The sequence below is a fragment of the Polyergus mexicanus genome, unplaced genomic scaffold (genome assembly GCF_030449975.1).
Source record: "Polyergus mexicanus isolate NDT 795.1 unplaced genomic scaffold, iyPolMexi1.0 SCAF_9, whole genome shotgun sequence".
Taxonomy (NCBI): Eukaryota; Metazoa; Arthropoda; class Insecta; order Hymenoptera; family Formicidae; genus Polyergus; species Polyergus mexicanus.
Genome location: NW_027223329.1, coordinates 6849392 through 6867523, shown reverse-complemented (window position 1 = coordinate 6867523; position 18132 = coordinate 6849392). Strand labels below are relative to the sequence as shown.

The 18132-nt window shown below is 33.2% G+C and overlaps 1 protein-coding gene across 3 annotated transcripts in view; it reads left to right on the top strand.

Annotated features, from left to right (window-relative positions):
• The window catches only part of LOC138936620 (adenylate cyclase type 5), a 118925-nt gene extending 105271 nt beyond the window's left edge, over window positions 1–13654 (top strand). For 2 of the 3 annotated variants that reach the window (XM_070302172.1, XM_070302169.1), the window contains 12 exons: window positions 111–359; window positions 720–882; window positions 1565–1662; window positions 2423–2507; window positions 2888–3004; window positions 6395–6541; window positions 6970–7208; window positions 7739–7877; window positions 8894–9113; window positions 9612–9760; window positions 10202–10534; window positions 12610–13654. In XM_070302172.1, coding sequence (XP_070158273.1) covers window positions 111–359; window positions 720–882; window positions 1565–1662; window positions 2423–2507; window positions 2888–3004; window positions 6395–6541; window positions 6970–7208; window positions 7739–7877; window positions 8894–9113; window positions 9612–9760; window positions 10202–10531 — 1936 coding nt within the window. In that variant the 3' untranslated portion in view covers window positions 10532–10534; window positions 12610–13654. The remainder of the gene's footprint in view (window positions 1–110; window positions 360–719; window positions 883–1564; window positions 1663–2422; window positions 2508–2887; window positions 3005–6394; window positions 6542–6969; window positions 7209–7738; window positions 7878–8893; window positions 9114–9611; window positions 9761–10201; window positions 10535–12609) is intronic. The other variant, XM_070302171.1, reaches the window with a different exon arrangement.
• The last annotated feature ends 4478 nt before the right edge of the window (window positions 13655–18132 follow it).

Sequence of the window (18132 nt, the reverse complement as noted above, 5' to 3'; positions counted from 1 at the left end):
ATTATATATATATATATAATTCCTGTTGAGAGGCAATTCCTTTAACGTCCGCAACAAATGTCGGTATATCAACGGTGCTAATATTAGATGGAAGATATGGTGTTTCGCAGACGCGTGCACATCACGAAAGAGACCTTAGATTGCTTGGGCGGATATTACGAAGTCGAGGAAGGTCGCGGGGGCGAGAGAAACGCGTATTTGAAGGACCACAACATCAGGACCTACTTAATTGTCCCTGGAGACACGTTCAAGGATAATATAACTAGTTCGGGGATGCGAAAGAATTTTCCAGCGAATGGTAATGTGTCCAAAGAAATGAGGGTCATGGGTCACGGCTCGCAACATGGGAAACAAACCAAGTAAGCGAGCTCTTTAATTATTGCTGCTTAATCTCTTAGCCCTTCATATATAACGTCATAAATGACGATACACAGTCCCGTTACCCAAATAATTCCCGAGTAATCCCCCAAAATTAAAAGACGGCGTAACATTGCTTTTAATTCTGTGATAATTAAAAGATAATCATATACGATTGTTCTATCCGCGTTTTTTGTTTTACAACAACTGTAAAATGTCATTAATAAATTGACCAAAATAACGCGATTAATCTGTAATAAATGTTACAAATATGGAATAATTAACATCGAGAATGAACGTTGTCAAGTTATATATACAACGTCGTTTAACATTCTTCGAGTAATATTTGTCATGTGTTTTAGTAGATTAGGCTTCGGCGAAATCATCGAGGGCGAAAAGGATCCTGAGGATGAGGTGAACGAATATCTGATGCGAGCAATCGATGCTAGAAGCATAGATCGATTGAGAGCGGAACATTGCACGCCCTTTATACTAAAGTTTCGAAGATCGGATGTCGAGGAAAAGGTACTGAATAAAATACTGAATTAAAAAAAAAATATATATATATAAATAATCGCCGAATTATGGCATGTCGAATTGTGAAAAGTATCTATAATTATATTTTCATAATCGCACATTTTTTTTTTTTTTTTTTAATAAAATCGATTTTAACGTAAAACTATGAAATAACTAACGATGATATTTATTAGAATTATTATCGAATTTTTAGTGACAATTTTTATGAAATATTTATATTATATTAATTTTATGGAATATTTTTTAAACGCTTAGGGGAGAGTTATATTCTATTTATTTTGTTTCGGGAGTAATGTAATTAATTTAAGTAACATGTGCAAAATACGAGTTATATAATTACATGTTCATATTGCGTATATACAATTAAATTCAACCAATCGACGTAGTAATCGGTGCTTAAATAAAAGTCCGTTTAAATTTAATTAAATTTTGATTATAATTCGATGTAAACGATATGATATTTGGATTATCCGGCTTCCGCGTAATTTAATCGCGCCTCGCGATCGATTTGTGTAACGACATTTTACATTTTCGCATTAAAAGAAAAAGTTTCAAACGAATTGTTCACAATGAGAAATCAACAGTTAAAATAAATGCAGTGCTATAAAGACTCGGCGGTACAAATGGACACGATACGGGATATTGCAATTGTTTTGATTACCTGTTGCAGTACTCGCGCGAGAGGGACAGGATGCTCTCCGCTTATTTCGTATGCTCCGGTTTTGTCTACATGGTCGTTGTGGTCGCAATAGCCATCACCCTCACCGGGTAAATACACGTGGTCAATAAATCCTACCTTCTATAGAGTCACATACACGCGCGATACCTTTAACTATGCTCCCAATCAACGATCTGTATACAGTTTGTTCACATATACTTGACGGTAGTCTAGAATTGTTCTCCGTTTCACTAATTGTAGTAACTACTATCGAATAATCGTGATTGACATCTCGAAGAATATATAGTAATATAAAATACGGAATATTCTGTTCCTTCAATTCGAAATTGTTAATGAACAATTGATATGTATCACTATTCTACGTTATTTTTAACAATGATCAAAGTTTTATTAAAAGATTAATAAAGATTAAAGTTTCATTCTATTCGGCGATTCGTACATTAACTCGCGCTTTCGATCTGAAAATGACTATTACTATAACCTCTATCTTTTCGATCTCTATTCTAAATAAATATATATATTTCACGAAATACATGCTTCAATAGCTGCGATATTATTACGTAACTTCAAAATTTTCCTCCTATTTTTAATCTTAAATTTCTTACGTTTCTAGAAGATTTCGATAGATCTATTTCATATAAATATGTACATAAAATGATTTTAAGTTTCTATTTCGTACTTCAAATAAACAGTAAACGTACATCGATATTGAAAAATATTTTTGAAAAAAATTGTTCAACAATTTAACTGATATAAATTTCATAGTACAATCTACGCGATAATCGAAGAGGGTTTCGCAATAAGAAAAGCTCGGAAAAATCGCGCTAAAAGTGTCTTTTATCTTTATAGGAGTGTATACTTTTACGTCTGCACCGCGATTAGCATACTGGTGATAGCATTGATCAATGCCGTCTTATTAGCGGAGAAGAACGAGGTAAGCTCATTTTTTGAAACACGTAAAACATTCCGCGATATATCTCGAAAATTGCAAAAATCTTGCGTTATAAAAATTATTTCTCCTCTCACGATAATTACGGCGAAATACATCACGTATACATGTATTAATATACAAGCGCGATATTTAAATCGCGCAGATGATACATCACGTATCGTCTCGAGTCGATGACGAGATTTTCTGGAAGTGCCATTTCCTCTTGACCTTAACCAAGTGGCAGACTTCCAGGTCAGTGTCGATACCATCGATCCCAGTAGTAGCCTTTCCCCCTCTCCTCTCCTTGCGATCTCTTGATCCCGAAGATTATCCCCCTATTCATCGGTTTTAATTAATCGAAAATAATCGTGCGCGTTTTTTAGAGAGTACCACAATGGGTGAGAAGCACGGCCTTACAGATCTTCGAGAATCGCATCATCGCGCAAAGTATCGCGTCCATCGTCGTCTTTCTGACGTTAATCACGGTATTGTCACCGTTGGTAAGTGATCGACGCGCTCATACTTAAATTACGCTTATCGTTTGCATTTTGCGAAAAGCTCTGTGCAAAGTGTCTCTTTTCATTATTATTTATTATTATTTTTGTGTGAATAAATTATATTTTTATATATTATATATTTTTATGTGAATTTAGCAGGGTTGGGAAAGTTACTTTATAAAAGTAACTCGTTACCGTTACCGTTATTTTTTCTAAAAAGTAACTCGTTACCGTTACTCGTTACCAATTTTAAAAAGTAACTCGTTATCGTTACAGTTACTAAAAAGTAACGAGTCGTTACAATTTCCGTTACTTTTTTACAATACAAACTAATAAATTAGTTTGCATAAGAAAAACTTTTAAAAAATTGTAAGCAAGATTTCATTCAAGGTTTATTACAAAATAAATGATTAAATTTTATCGAAATTCTTTATTAATTTTTAATAAAATTTGTTGCTCCATAGTATCATCATTTAAATGCCCTCTTTGTGGTGTAAATACAGAGCCACCGATGCTAAACATTCTTTCTACAGATGCACTGCTTGGTAGAGCTGTATTATATTTAATAAAAAGTTTTTTAAGTTTTGGATAGTCGTTTAACATTTCTATATTACAATTATTTAATTTTAAAAACCGTTGCAATTCTTCTTGTTCAGATTCATTTTGCACCGTTTTTTGCTCAAAAATGGAAAGATCATCGTGATCGTCAGATTTTCCAGCTTTTGAAGAATTTTCAGTTGATCGGATTCCCAATAAATCCTCCAAGTAATTTTCAGCACGTTTTCTTTTTTCTCCGGTTAACCAGTTTAACTTAAATTTTGGATGTAAACATGCTGCTATTATTAATTCTTTTGTTTCAAATATTGTAAGAAATCTAAAATCAAATATAATAAATTAAGCGACATTGTTTGTTTTATTGAAATTAATACTTTTGAATCAATAGTTTAAAATAAAATAATATTTTTCAATTAAATCCTTATTTAAAATTAAATAACATATGTATTAATCAAATTAATAAGTTACCTTTTATTTAAACCTTGCTGAATAGCTTCAACTAATGAATGGCAATCTATAAGGTCAGATTTATTGAGATTTTCTAATTTTCGTTGCAAAGTACTTAGAACTGGTAGTAAATGAGAGCTCTGCTTTTCCGAAAAGATAAAGCTCTCATTGGATATCGCGCGTCGCGTCATCGCACTGGTCTGCAAGAGCCATAAGTTGATCAATCACATTCAAGCATTTTTACAACATAATAAGAATGCTAATTGGTCGATTTGCTTACGGCTTTACGGTTAAGATAAAAATTTTATCACGCACAATAGCAAGAATAATATCTTAAATAAATCAAAAAATTTGAAAAAAGTAACGATAAAAGTAACTGTTAAATTCGTTACTCGTTACCGAAAAATGTAACGAAGTTACTTTTTCCGTTACAAATAAAATTTGTAACGCCATTACCGTTATAGTTACCGAAAAAAAGTAACTGTAACGGTAACGGCGTTACAAGTAACGCGTTACTTCTCAACCCTGGAATTTAGTATTTTTATATGTATAAAAATAATAATAAATTCACATAAAAGTATATAATATATGAAAATATAATTTATTTATATAAAAATAATAATAAATAATAATGAAAAGAGACAGTTATTATTTCTATTTTTACGTGAATAAAAATAATAATAAATATTGGGTTGAGTAAAAAGTCATTGCGTATTTTTGCAACAGATGGCATTAGTTCAGTTTTGGCAGTACTAGAGTCATTCACACATATGTTTGTCATATATCGTTTAACAGCTGACGGTTTAAGCTTCATTCTAAAAAAAAAAAAATTGAGCGATTTGGTTGAGTTTTGGAGATTTTACAACAAGTTGAAGATGGAAGACCAAACTGTGCATTTTCGCCATATTTTACTGTTTTACTTCCGTAAAGGGAAGAACGCGCATCAAGCTTGTGAAAAATTGCGTAAAGTTTACGGTGACGATGCTCTACAAGAACGTCAGTGCCAAAACTGGTTCAAGAAATTCCGCGCTGGTGATTTTGATCTCAAAGATGCTCCTCGGTGAGGAAGGCCCACCGAGGTTGATGACGACAAAATAAAGGCATTGATCAAGTCAAACCCACTTTACACGACACGAGAGATTGCAGAAACATTGAAGATCAGTCAAAAATTTGTTCACGTCCACCTAAAGAAGCTGGGATACGTAAGCAAGCTCGATATTTGGATTCCTCATGAATTCAAAGAAGTTCATTTGACGGTGCGTATAAACATATGCGATATGCTCACGAAACGTGAAGAAAACGATCCTTTTTTTAAACGAATGATAACTGGTGATGAGAAGTGGAATGTTTACAACAATGTGGAACGCAAACGGTCTTGGTCCCGATGTGATGATTCGCCTCAAACGACTTCAAAAGCAGAACTTCATCAGAGGAAGGTTATGCTCTCAGTGCGGTAGGATTGGAAGGGTGTGGTGTTTTTTGAGCTTCTACCAAGGAACCGAACAATCAATTCGGATGTGTATTGTCGGCAATTGGACAGTTTGAACGAATCTGTCATCCAGAAACGTCCGGTGCTCGTCAATCGTAAAGGAGTTGTGTTCCATCACGACAACGCGAGACCACACACATCTTTGACGACCCGTCAAAAATTATTGGAGCTTGGATGGGATGCGTTGCCCCACCCAGCATACTCACCTGACCTTGCGCCGTCAGACTTCCACTTGTTTCGCTCTCTTCAAAACTCTTTGCGTAGAATAACGTTAAATTCAGATGAGGCGGTAAATCAGCACCTTGTTCAGTTTTTCGCCAATAAAAACAGGTCCTTCTATGAACGGGGAATTATGAAGCTCACCGAAAGATGGCAAAAGGTCATCGAACAAAACGGAAAATATATCATTGATTGATCTTTGTTCTTTATATACATAAATAACTTTGAAAAACATACAAAAAATACGCAATGACTTTTTACTCAACCCAATAAGTCTCGTACAATACTAGAAAAAAAATTTTTTGTTAAACGATTCGCGCGTAGTTTCCGGCATGCGTTCTCTTTCCTCTTTTTATATTTTCAATCGGATTTCGATCGATCCCATATCGCTCTTCGTTTCGGAAAACTCGTTATGCTAAAAATTATAGCGCGACATAAATTCGAGTTCGCCGTCGTTAAAACTTTCGACGATAAATCCCGCGCACGGATGTCGATCCAGCGATTAATCACAAATGCCGCGGAATAATAGTATTGATGCAAACGTTTAAATCACACGAGCGGGCGGAAGGATCACGTCGATCGTATGCCGGATATTACGCCTTTCAGCGATCGAACGAGATCTATTCGTTCCCGTAATAAAACAGCGGTAAATAACGATCGATTCGTGTCCCTTGCTCTCGCAGATCACGCTAGAAGGAAGTAAGGCTTGCGTCAGCAATAACACTTTGCTTCTCGCTGCGGAATGGCTGGACGAGAATTCCACCGTACACAGAATATCGAAAAAGAGCAGTGACAGCGTCAGCACATGCGATTATATCCTTTTCGGCGACGTAAGTGTAATGTAAATCGGTGGAACCCGAGACACTTGATATTTCGCGAAATCATACAAGACACACGAATAATAAATGAATAACAATTTTTCAAATAATCTCAAAAGAGATAAATATTTTTTCCCCTTAATTTTGGCGGAAAAAAAACCGCGCAAGATTAACGAATATATAATCATCTTTTAATAACAAAATTTTAATTTCTATATAATCAACGTTAAATTTTTTTTATCTAGCAATTAAAAGAATGGAATTTTATTAGGATAATATGATTAAAAATACGCGACGTACATCGCTCTCTACTAACTTTTAAAAAACTTAACTTAAAAAAAAAAGTGATTTTTAATGAAAATATCTTTTAGAGGACAATTTTGACTAAATGGCAAGATAATACGCGACTAAATATACTTGGCAACTATCAATGATTACAGCTGTTTCCGGTTCTGGTGATGCTCGTGATGGTGACATGCGCGGTGTACCAGATTCTAACGCTGGTCTTTAAAGTAACCGTATTAAGCATCGTTGTGACTTTTTATATCGGGGTCAGCATTAACCAGCCATTAAATGAGGCCAACGTCGAGTCCGCTGGGAGATGGTTGGCGAGCGTTTTGGTGGTTTTCTTCACGGCCTTCTTAGTGGCACACTCTCAACATACAGAGGCGACTTACAGGTCCTACATTTTAACACATCTTCCTCATCGCTACAGAACAATGGCCCCAAAACTTAAGCAAAGTCAGCTCGTAGATGAATCTCGAAGCTGCACGCTATTAGCTTTTAAGACCCTCGTGAAATTTCCCACGAGAAGCTTCTCGAGAAGGAAATGTGGTCGCGACAATTCTCTTGTGAATTGAATCCCGTGAAGTAACTTCATAATCGAGACAAGAAACTACGTATTAGAGAGAATAGATTTATTTGCAAAATGTTTCATGAATATATATTGATGTATATAAGACATAATTATATAAAGTACAACTTAATATGAACAATCTACATATTCAGAATTACCGATACATTAAAAGGAAATGTAACATTTTATTACAAGTCAAGAATTCTAAAAAACACCGATATCATTGCAACACATGAAACATTCCGTATAATCCAAGAACATAAAATACCGAATTTGACGGGAAAGAATCAGAAACTTCTTCGACCCATAGTGAAGAAGAAGAATATTAATGTATACTATGTGCACCGATACAGATTAGACTTCCTGTGGAAGCTGCAAGCGACCGAGGAGAAGGAGGAAATGGAACACTTGAAAGCCTACAATCAGAAACTGCTCGCGAATATACTTCCGGAACACGTGGCCGCCCACTTTCTGTCTACTGTCAATTCAGACGTAAGCTCCACGCAAAAACTTCAAAGAAAATTTTCGTGGAAATAATCGAGTTTCTCAAATGCTAAAATACGATATGTAATTGCTATTAAATATTTATATATATATATATATATATATACACATACACACACAGGCTCACATTATTATATATTACAATTTTCTGATTTGAATAAAACAGTTTGATTTTCACTCTGTACGTTCGACCTAATTGCTGAGCAATTCTTTTGTAGTCCGCATAACAAGCAGCGTGCTTGAAATATATTAGATAAAAAAAGAATATTGACAATACGCATTCTGCCATTTCCTAACAAGGTTAAGCGATTATAGATTAAACAGTAATTTACATCTGAGGAGTAGCTATGCATAAAATAACATCTTGAAGTTTGTCTTAATAAAATTAACCTTCAACCCTCTTCTAAGAATCTCGTGTCAGCGATAGTTTTATAAAAGTATCACAATTTGTTTCTTTGCTTCTCTACAACATAAATAATTTCATATTACAGTCAATTGTGAGAAGGGTCGCTTAGAGATTTACTCGAACAATATTGCGCATATTTATGATTCAATTAAGAGTCATTGCCAGAATGTCAAAATTTAATCCTATACAGTCCTGCACAGATAAATTAAGAAGCTTTAATTTGTGTACAGGAACTAATGTGAGAGCAAATTTCAACAGTATTATATTTACCTAATTTATCGTGTCTCGCGCTCAGAAGCGATTCTAAATTTAATCCATCAAGTTAGACTTAAGATGTAAATTTCAATGTGTTTGTGAAATTGAATCTTGATTTATCTCCGTAAAAAAAAAAAAAAAACCCCGAGAACATAAACCGTAAAAAATTATTATCGAAGATTTAAAATTATCAAAATAATTATTGTTAAAACTCGAAATTATAAAATTATATGACATCTTTAATAATCAAGTTAATAAATTCCTATAAAAAATCTCAATCTCTTATCTAGTAATAAAAAAAAAAGTAACAGCACACATACAAAATTTGTTAATTATTTCGCAGGAGTTGTACCACGAACAATGCGACTTTGTATGCATTATGTTCGCCTCAATCCCGAACTTTTCGGAGTTCTATGTTGAGCTCGAAGCGAATAATGAGGGCGTGGAATGCCTCAGGCTTCTCAACGAGATCATCGCTGACTTTGATGAGTTACTCGCCGAGGAAGAGTTCAAGTACATCGAGAAAATCAAGAGCACAGGAGCCACGTATATGGCCGCTTCGGGTAAGTCCCTCGCGAATTTCTTAGCGGCACCGATATGCATCGATGAGCCTTTGATTCGCTCCCTCGAAGGCCGTGTTTCGGAGCCATCGGCTTTTCACCATTTTAAAAGAACAGCGTGCGCTATTTAATCGCTAGCTCGGCCGAAATTAATCGAATTATAAATTAGCTTAATAATTCTTAAACTGATTTGGCGATTCGTACAATAAATTCGCTATAATAACATAAAAAATATATAATCTTCATTTAGACATCTGTGTAACTAATATTTGATAATTATTTATCCGATATCTCGCTATCTCGAACGTATTTTCATTATGCACGTTCGCGTTAAAAAAATTGTCATTTTTATTTCAACAGAGTTTTACACACATTGCATGAAAATAATTGTCCACCGTCATCCCGCGGGCTTGCTAATTAAATAACAAGGGACAGACACCAGCGATCAGGATGCTGTCGCGTCAAGTTGACCCTTGTCTCTTTCTTTCTCTGTTGCATCAGGTTTAACGAAAAGCACCTGCGACATGCGGGATTTCAAGCACGTAGTTGCTATGGCGGATTACGCTCTGAGGATCCGCGAGCAGCTGGCCTATGTCAATGAACACAGCTTTAATAACTTCCGCATGCGTGTGGGCATCAACATCGGACCGGTAATGTCGAAAAACGTGAAATTGCAATTTTCGATCGCACGCTGTGCCATTATTCCCTTTGTAAACAATTCATAGATCGCAACTAAAATACATCATTTGCGAATCCGAAGAGATCAAAAATTTATAATGGCAATTCGTCAAAATTATATTTTACTTTAATTTTAAATTAAGAAAATAATAGGTTAATAAAATAATTAAAAATATTAATTTCGCGACAAATTTTAACAATTCGCAAAAAAAAAAAAGAAAGAAATTAATTCTTTTATTTTAAAGATGTCTCGACTTAAACCCCAATATGCATTAGATGCGCAATTCTTCCACAAAATTATCTCGTATTTTCGTCATTTCGTATTATACTCGAACTCAGCTGCAAAGAGATATCGAGAAAATTATTACGGATTCTCAAGGAAAGACTTAATGCGGGACGCGTAAATTACGCAGGTGGTCGCCGGCGTGATCGGCGCCAGGAAACCGCAGTACGATATCTGGGGCAACGCCGTGAATGTGGCCTCCAGAATGGATTCGACGGGCGTGTTGGACGGGATTCAAGTCACCCAGGAGGTGCGCGATATTCTGATTGCCAAAGGATATCCGCTCACCTGCCGCGGGACGATCCAGGTCAAAGGGAAAGGTAGTATGATAACTTACTTTCTGGACGGACCGAAAGACAACGCGAAGCCCAATCAGGTGGATGTCACCAGGACAAACTCCAACAACAACGACGCGATAGACAAAACACCAGCCAACAACAACAGCAACGGGGCCGTTTGATTGGTATTACTTATAGGCATCAACAATTAAAGAGTTAATATTAAAATATGAATTATAGAAAGCCTGAAATCTATTCTTTTTTTCTTTTTCAAACTAAAGTGATATTTATCATAAATCGCGAGCAAAAAGAGATTATTATCTCGGGCGAAATTAATAATCCACAGTAATACACTATCGCAAATATCTATCTGAAATATTTTATAAATTGCTGTCAAAGTATCCGAGTATATCATATTTTATTGCGTTTTCCTCGCAACTTTTTTTAACCCAACTTTCCACTCTCTTATAATATACGTCAATCATGTCTTTGAAAGTATACCATTATCTATTGCGATTAATGTACGCGCAATCTAAAGTTAAGCAAAAAAGTATGCAAAGAAAGAAGTACCGTACTGTTCAATATTTTATTTAAATCGATACTGCTTTACAAAAAATATACAGCATTTTAATTTAAAAATTACCAAATAAAACTATTTTATTGCCTTATTCTTGAAGTTTAAATAGCTTCAATTAACTTATTCAAATGCATACTTTTTATTTAATTCGATAGTATCCGCACGTTTTTTCTTTAAAAATTCAATATATTCGTTTCAACAAAAATGCTAAAAAAAAAAAAAAAAAGTTTTTGCAGAAACAGCTTTATTATTATTAATCTATCGATCCGCATTTTTTCCGGCTAATATATGTATTTTTATTTATTATTTAACTGATACTTTGTGCAGTGTGAAAGATTTTACCCGCTGTGCATATTGCGCAACAATATCCTATTAATGTAAAGTTGCTATTATGTCAAGTTAAACCAATAGATTCACCACGAAAATGAAGTAGCTCCATAGTTATATATATATATATATATATAGGGGGATTGTTACATAATACTTTCAACCACATCGCATCGGGCAAATATTATGCGCGTATTATTACTGAGGACACATGCACAATCAGTTACACAATATACACGATGGATTTGTGCAAAATCTCGTTATCGCGGCAACTTCTTGGAAATATTTCATATACCAACAGCGTGCACAAGATTGAGCCACATAAAATGACGTGTATGAAAATGAGTCGATTAATAAAGCATGCTTTAGATTTATACCCGTATTCATAGTCCGTCCTTGAGGGATAAGGATTCCTTGTTCCTCGTTCCACGTTTCATAAACTTTCCTTGACCGAACAAGGAATCTTATTGGCTCCCTTATCTCAAGGAAGGTCACGAGCTTCCTTGAGGAGTGATGCGACCTTTTTAGCAGACGTTACGCAGAATATAACCAAATATAACCTCCAAAAGTTAGTTTCGTTACATTTGTGGTTTTGTGGTTATTTGTTGTCGCGCTCTCAAACTGAAAGTGTATAAAGGAAAAAGGGATAATGGACAATGAATTTTTAAATGATTCTGACGATGGATTTGAAGACGAAAATCCAGAGAATCGGATTCTGTGGCGGATTCCGAAAAGATACATTCGCGATTGGGAAAATCCCGTGGAATTTTTCGAAGATACGAAAAAGTTTTCATATGTATTATATGAAATTAGTTGCAGGCAGCATAAAACGGTGCTGCCTCCAGTCGGTCACTAAAAATCCCTAAAATATTCCTTCCTTCCGAAAGGGAGACTCGAGGTCCATCTATGAAACAAGGTGGCCTTGCAGATTCAAGAAATCCTTCATGGAGGCTTCCTCCGTCCTTAAAATAAGGAAGAACTTTGAATACGGGTATTAGACGGTTCGGAAAATTAAACAAAATGACTGCACAAATCCGATTGTTTAACTCGCGATTAAGTAATAATCAAGATATTTAAAATTCTATAAAACTTTTATAAAGATTATCAAAGATTCAATTAACAAGTTGTGTGCAGTGAAAAATTAAAATTTTCACCAAGCGCAGTATCATTGTCGCATTATGGAAATATTTGAGATTAAAAGTTTGCATGAAAAAGAGTTCTACAGATATATTACTTTTCGTAACCTCTAATTTGTACATAGTTTTGTATATATAAATAATTTTGTTTATGCCTGTGCATAATTCTTATGTAAAATCGCCTATGGCTCGATCGTTAATGAATCGATAATGTCGACAGGTGGGAATGCTTGAGCAAGAATTCGCTACGAACGACGCGTCACACCGACGATAGAGAAAATACCAATTATTTGAGATTCCTGCGTTATTTAAAACTTCTTCTTGTACTGAAGCCCCCCAAAAAACGGCCGCATAATCTCTAAAGCGCGTGTATACAAATTGGAGTTGTCGAATGCCGTCCGTAGACGTCAATCGATCTCTGAAACACAAACAAAATAATTGAGCCACTAGTTTTAAGTCTCAAGGCAAACAAAGCGCGATTGGCTCTCGCAAAAATAAATCTCGGTATTTCGGTACGGTTTTCGAAGCGAATTATACTTAGTCATTTCAAAATTATAATAACTATACTAAAAGAAAAGGTGCGATTATACAAGTGAGCGAACTGTCAAAATATTTCAAGTAATAAATAAAATCTCAAAATTAAAATACTTTTTGCAAATACTTGATAAGAAATATCTAAATAATGTCTAAAAGATATTGAATGCAATATTTATCTTTTTCATACATTACAAGAAAGAACTGTTTAATTTTTGTGCACTTGAAAAAATTTCAAGATTAAAGAATAAAAAAAAACATAACGACATTTCAATGGCACACAATTCTTTTTTATAAGTTATAAAGATAATCAGAATTTTTATTGATGTGTTTGATTCGTCTTGCGTAATTTTACTGAGTATTAATATCTGCTTTAAATACGGCTATTTAACAGCTGCAAATGGCTAGTAAACTGAAGTTAAATGTGTACCGAAATGCCGGACGTTATCGAGATAGAACTGGAAGTGACAAGTCGTTCTCCTCCCAGCTACATTGTACTTAAACTTCAACAATGCCTACAGTGTATGTGATTGTGTGTTAGAAGTCTTCTATTCTCTTTTCGAACGATAATCTAAAATTAATTAAGTGGTACCGCGAGGATTATTTTTTACGGTAATCGGTACTCGAACAAAAGATACATCGTCAGAAACTTCTCTAAAAAATTTCTTTCGAGGATGAGCCTATATACGTTGCTAATTAAGTAAAGTATTATGTAGAAACAATTTTTTCAATTTACGCATAAAGTTAAATATATAATATATATATATATATATATATATATATATATATATATATATATACATAAATATACACATATCTAATTAATAAATTTTCAAACATTTTCGCGTTTTTTTAATATATTTAATTCCCTATAAAATTCAAACAAATTAAGATTTCCAATTTTATAATATATTAAATTCTCATATATTTTAAGATAAATAAAATTACGTTCTATATATGTATTTCAAGCAAATAAATATTTTTCATAACTTGCGAATATACTCTTTAAGCGAAACAATTATTAATAATTTTACATATATGAAAAAAAATTTATTCTCTTACAACAATAAGAACGCCAATGTTAACAATAAGTACGCCAACATCCTCGAAGAAATAAACACGCATAATATATACTTATGGATTTAATATAAAATGCAGCATTAGTTGAAAACTTGGGGCAATAATATGTTAAATCTTACATAACAATTAAAAATTGTTACAAATAATTCTGATGACATCCAATATATAGTGAACTTTCTGAGCGTTAATTCTAATGAAGTATTATTCTAAGAGAGAAACTACATTTTTTCATTTGATTCAACATGTTATTGACTCAAAAACTTCATTTATGATATGTGATTTTTAGACAGCAGTTTGATTATTTTTAATAATTTCTGAATTAATTGCGATATATATATTAATATCTTTCGTGACGTGTCCGGCAAGTTGGACATTTTGACACAGGTTTTTGTATTATTCTAGTCAATATGGAAAGAGTCTCCTATAAATATATATACGTGTATGTAGTGATATAAATGTAGTGAAATAAATCGAAAAAGATTAAGTCTAATACAACGAAACCGTGGATGAACAAACCTTATATATGTACACAGTTTGCTTTAACAAGAAGGGGACCACGGCAAACTAATTGAATGTAATTATGTAGAATGATGATTGTGAATTGTAGCCACCTCTAAAAATGTGAGAATATTATTTTTATTTTATATTCGTGTGTTTACTTTCTTTATAATTATGCTAGTCAATATTTTAAATAAGAAAAAGCCCAACATTTCCCAATCTATAGAATTTATTAAAAAATTATTCCCCTGAAGAAAACACTTAAAAATTATAATATTAGGTGTACAAATAAGTCTCCGCCGTTTTTTATCAAAAATTGGGCATTTATTGTGAAAGAACGGAACTTAATGTTTTGAGTCACTCCCAATGTAAGTGCAAGTTCTTCTTGCCTTTGGCACGAATCTTGATCCAATAATGCTTCCAATTCCGCGTCTTCATACACTTTCGGCCTTCCGCTACGTTCTTTGTCTTCGATGTCAAAATTCACCGTTCTTAAACTTTTGAAACCACTCACGACAACTTCTCTCACTTAAGGCAGCCTCACCATATGCTTCTACAAGCAATCGATACGCCTCAGCTGCAGATTTCTTCAAATTGAAGAAGTAAATCAAAAGTTCCCGCAAATGACGCTTATTCGGCTAAAAACTCGACATTTTCGCACACAAAAGAATATATTATACTGATAAAAAATCACTAATATTTTAAGGTTATGTTATTGACTGATGTCCAATCTTACGATAAGGATGTTTTACATCTGACAATTTTAACCATAACTTACTGGTGGCGCCAACTTTTGTCAAACGGCGGAAACTTATTTGTACACCTAATATATAATCTGAAAATTAATTAATTTATAAAAATCGCTAAAAATTATTGATCTTTTGCATTTTAATGATCGAGAAATTCTACTCTCATATTAAATAACTAAAAATTATATTTCAGTAATATAATTACTTTTTATTGAAATGTGTAAGAGAGAGTATATATAAAATCCAGGATAAAAAATTATAAATTACATTATTCATTCAAGTCCAAGATTAATAAGAACATAAAAATATAATACTATAAAAAATATTAAGGAATAATTACAAAAAATTTAATTCTGTTTTTGTTTTATTTGTTTTATGATTGGGAAATGTACTAAAAAAATAACACTTGTAGATTGTATTTTTCGCTGTAAATTTCCGGATATCAATTTGATTATTATAAAATTGCTTATAAAATTTTTAATCGCGCGTATACACGTATCATAAAGCGACATCGTTTTCTATTAATAAGAGCTTTAAATAATCCTCTTTGCCCGTCCGCATAAAACGCTACTTTGATTTCAAGATTTTAAAGAACTTCTAGCACGTAAAAGTAAAATCATATATTTAAAGGTGTATACTCGGAACGAATATAGGAAGAAACATCGGACGAACGATTTTCTACACTAACCAATTTTCCAACAGAAATTTAATAAAATTGCAAATTGTTACTGTGGCGTCGACCAAGTGATGAATAACATTCCTTTTTTCTTTCATCAATCTCAACGCTTTATTCGAGGTAAAGAATGCCCAGATATTGCATTTAATTCCATTATTGCCCCGTAAAAAAAAAAAAAAAACCACATCGAAAAAAATTAATTAATTGCAGGTTGTTTTATCGACCACAGTATAATTAGATAAAAAGCTATCAGATTTTTATACGAAGAAGTCGCAATATTATCGAGAATAAATGAAAAACGAGGAGAAATGAGAAATAATTTTCAACACATTAAAAATCGGAAAAAATACGAGTAAATATAAAAATTATGATTTTTATGTAGCTTGCAAGCTATTTTTTACTTTCCCTCGAAAAATAGAAAAGAAAAACCAATTTGATCAGCAAATAAAGCAATATTGCAACCGCGAATATCAAGGGATAGAAAGCTAACAATAAGTATTTCATAAAATCTGCCGATGAAATAAAAATAAATACAATTTCATAGAATTGACATTTCAGATGCTTGAAAAATGATGTTTAAATTTATCTAAAATTGAAAGACGTGCAGCAAAGCGCATTTTTTTCTCACTTACAGCATCTAAAAACTGAGTTCGTCAATACGATATCAAAATTATCATCGTAATCTTTAAGGAAAATGTTTGTGTAGAAACGATCAATCGCCCGAAATACGAATTCGATGAGAACGTCGTGAACGTTCTGAAATATTCAATGTCTAATACATCCGATACATAGGCTTGTAAATATGTGTGTATGTATGTACATGAGGTTAGATGCTTGAGAGCATATGTGTACAAACTCGGCCAAAATGTATACATAGATGTTAATTATTGATGTGTATTTATCGGCGCGGCACGAGCTCGATCATCTCGATCAAAAAACATACATATCGATCTTCTGTGCGCCTAAGCAATCCTTTCCAAACGATAAGCGAAAAAAAAAAAAACTATATATATATATTTGTTGTAGACACACTAGTAGAGCACGTAAAAAAGATATTTTGACAAGTCTAATTAACTTAATGAAATAATTGAAAAAGTGTCGTGTTTAATGTACACATAATTCAATTATCTTGTTAAATAAGATATTATGTGTGAAAAAAGTATGACGTGTATCAGATCACGTCGAATTAAAATTAAATCGCTAATTTTCGCGATGCAATTATGTGTGCTGCGGCAAACTTAACACTCGGTCAGATTAATCGCCGAACGATCGATCGATCGATGATACATGATAATATACAAATAAGCATCAAGTTTACGCTTTCGTGAGAATTCCAGTCGCGCTGGCAGGTCCAGCTAATATTGAATGTTGATTGACGTAAGCGACAAAGCTAATCATGTAACGATGCGATTGTTAGCAAAGGTATGCAATCGAATTATAGTAATTGATAAACAGCGGATCACTTGTGCTAAGATCCTTTTATACATCTCGGTTATCGAAACACATGCTTAAATCATAATTTCTCGAAGACGTAAGAATATTTTTCTTAAATGTATGTATAGCAAAATTGATGCATTATATATATAAAAAATATCAAATTATTTTATTTTTAAACAAACAAAATTATTTTTTAAAATAAATTGCATTTTGGAATAATATTAATATTTTTAATATTTTATCAAAATTGTTTCGAACATTTCCCATAAACTACTACTTCTTATCTCATTATAATATCGATTGATACACACACCCACGCTACATCTTCTTGTTAATAATTTCTCTATTAATAATTTCTCGTTAACTCCATGCGCAAAAGCATCAAGACAACATCCAAGCACAAATGATCCATGTTAACTCGAACTTATTGTACACCGCATTATATCGAAGTAAGCTCTTACGTCACAAGTCCATTTACTACATGTTACAATCTAGGAGCCTATTAGCGTCAAAAAGTGAATTGTCCAAAATATAATGATGATAGCCATTGATCCTGTCGACGAGAATTATACTCTATTATCACAAATATTTTTTAAAAATGTCTAAAGCTCGATGAAGCGATTCATCTTTTTTAAAGAAATTTTTTAAGGAAAGAAAAACAATTCACATATTTTAAAGAAATATCAGATGTCAAAAAAATTAATAGACGCTACACAGTTTTTTTGATAGACAAACAATTGAAGTGGTGTAAATGACAAATTTAATAACT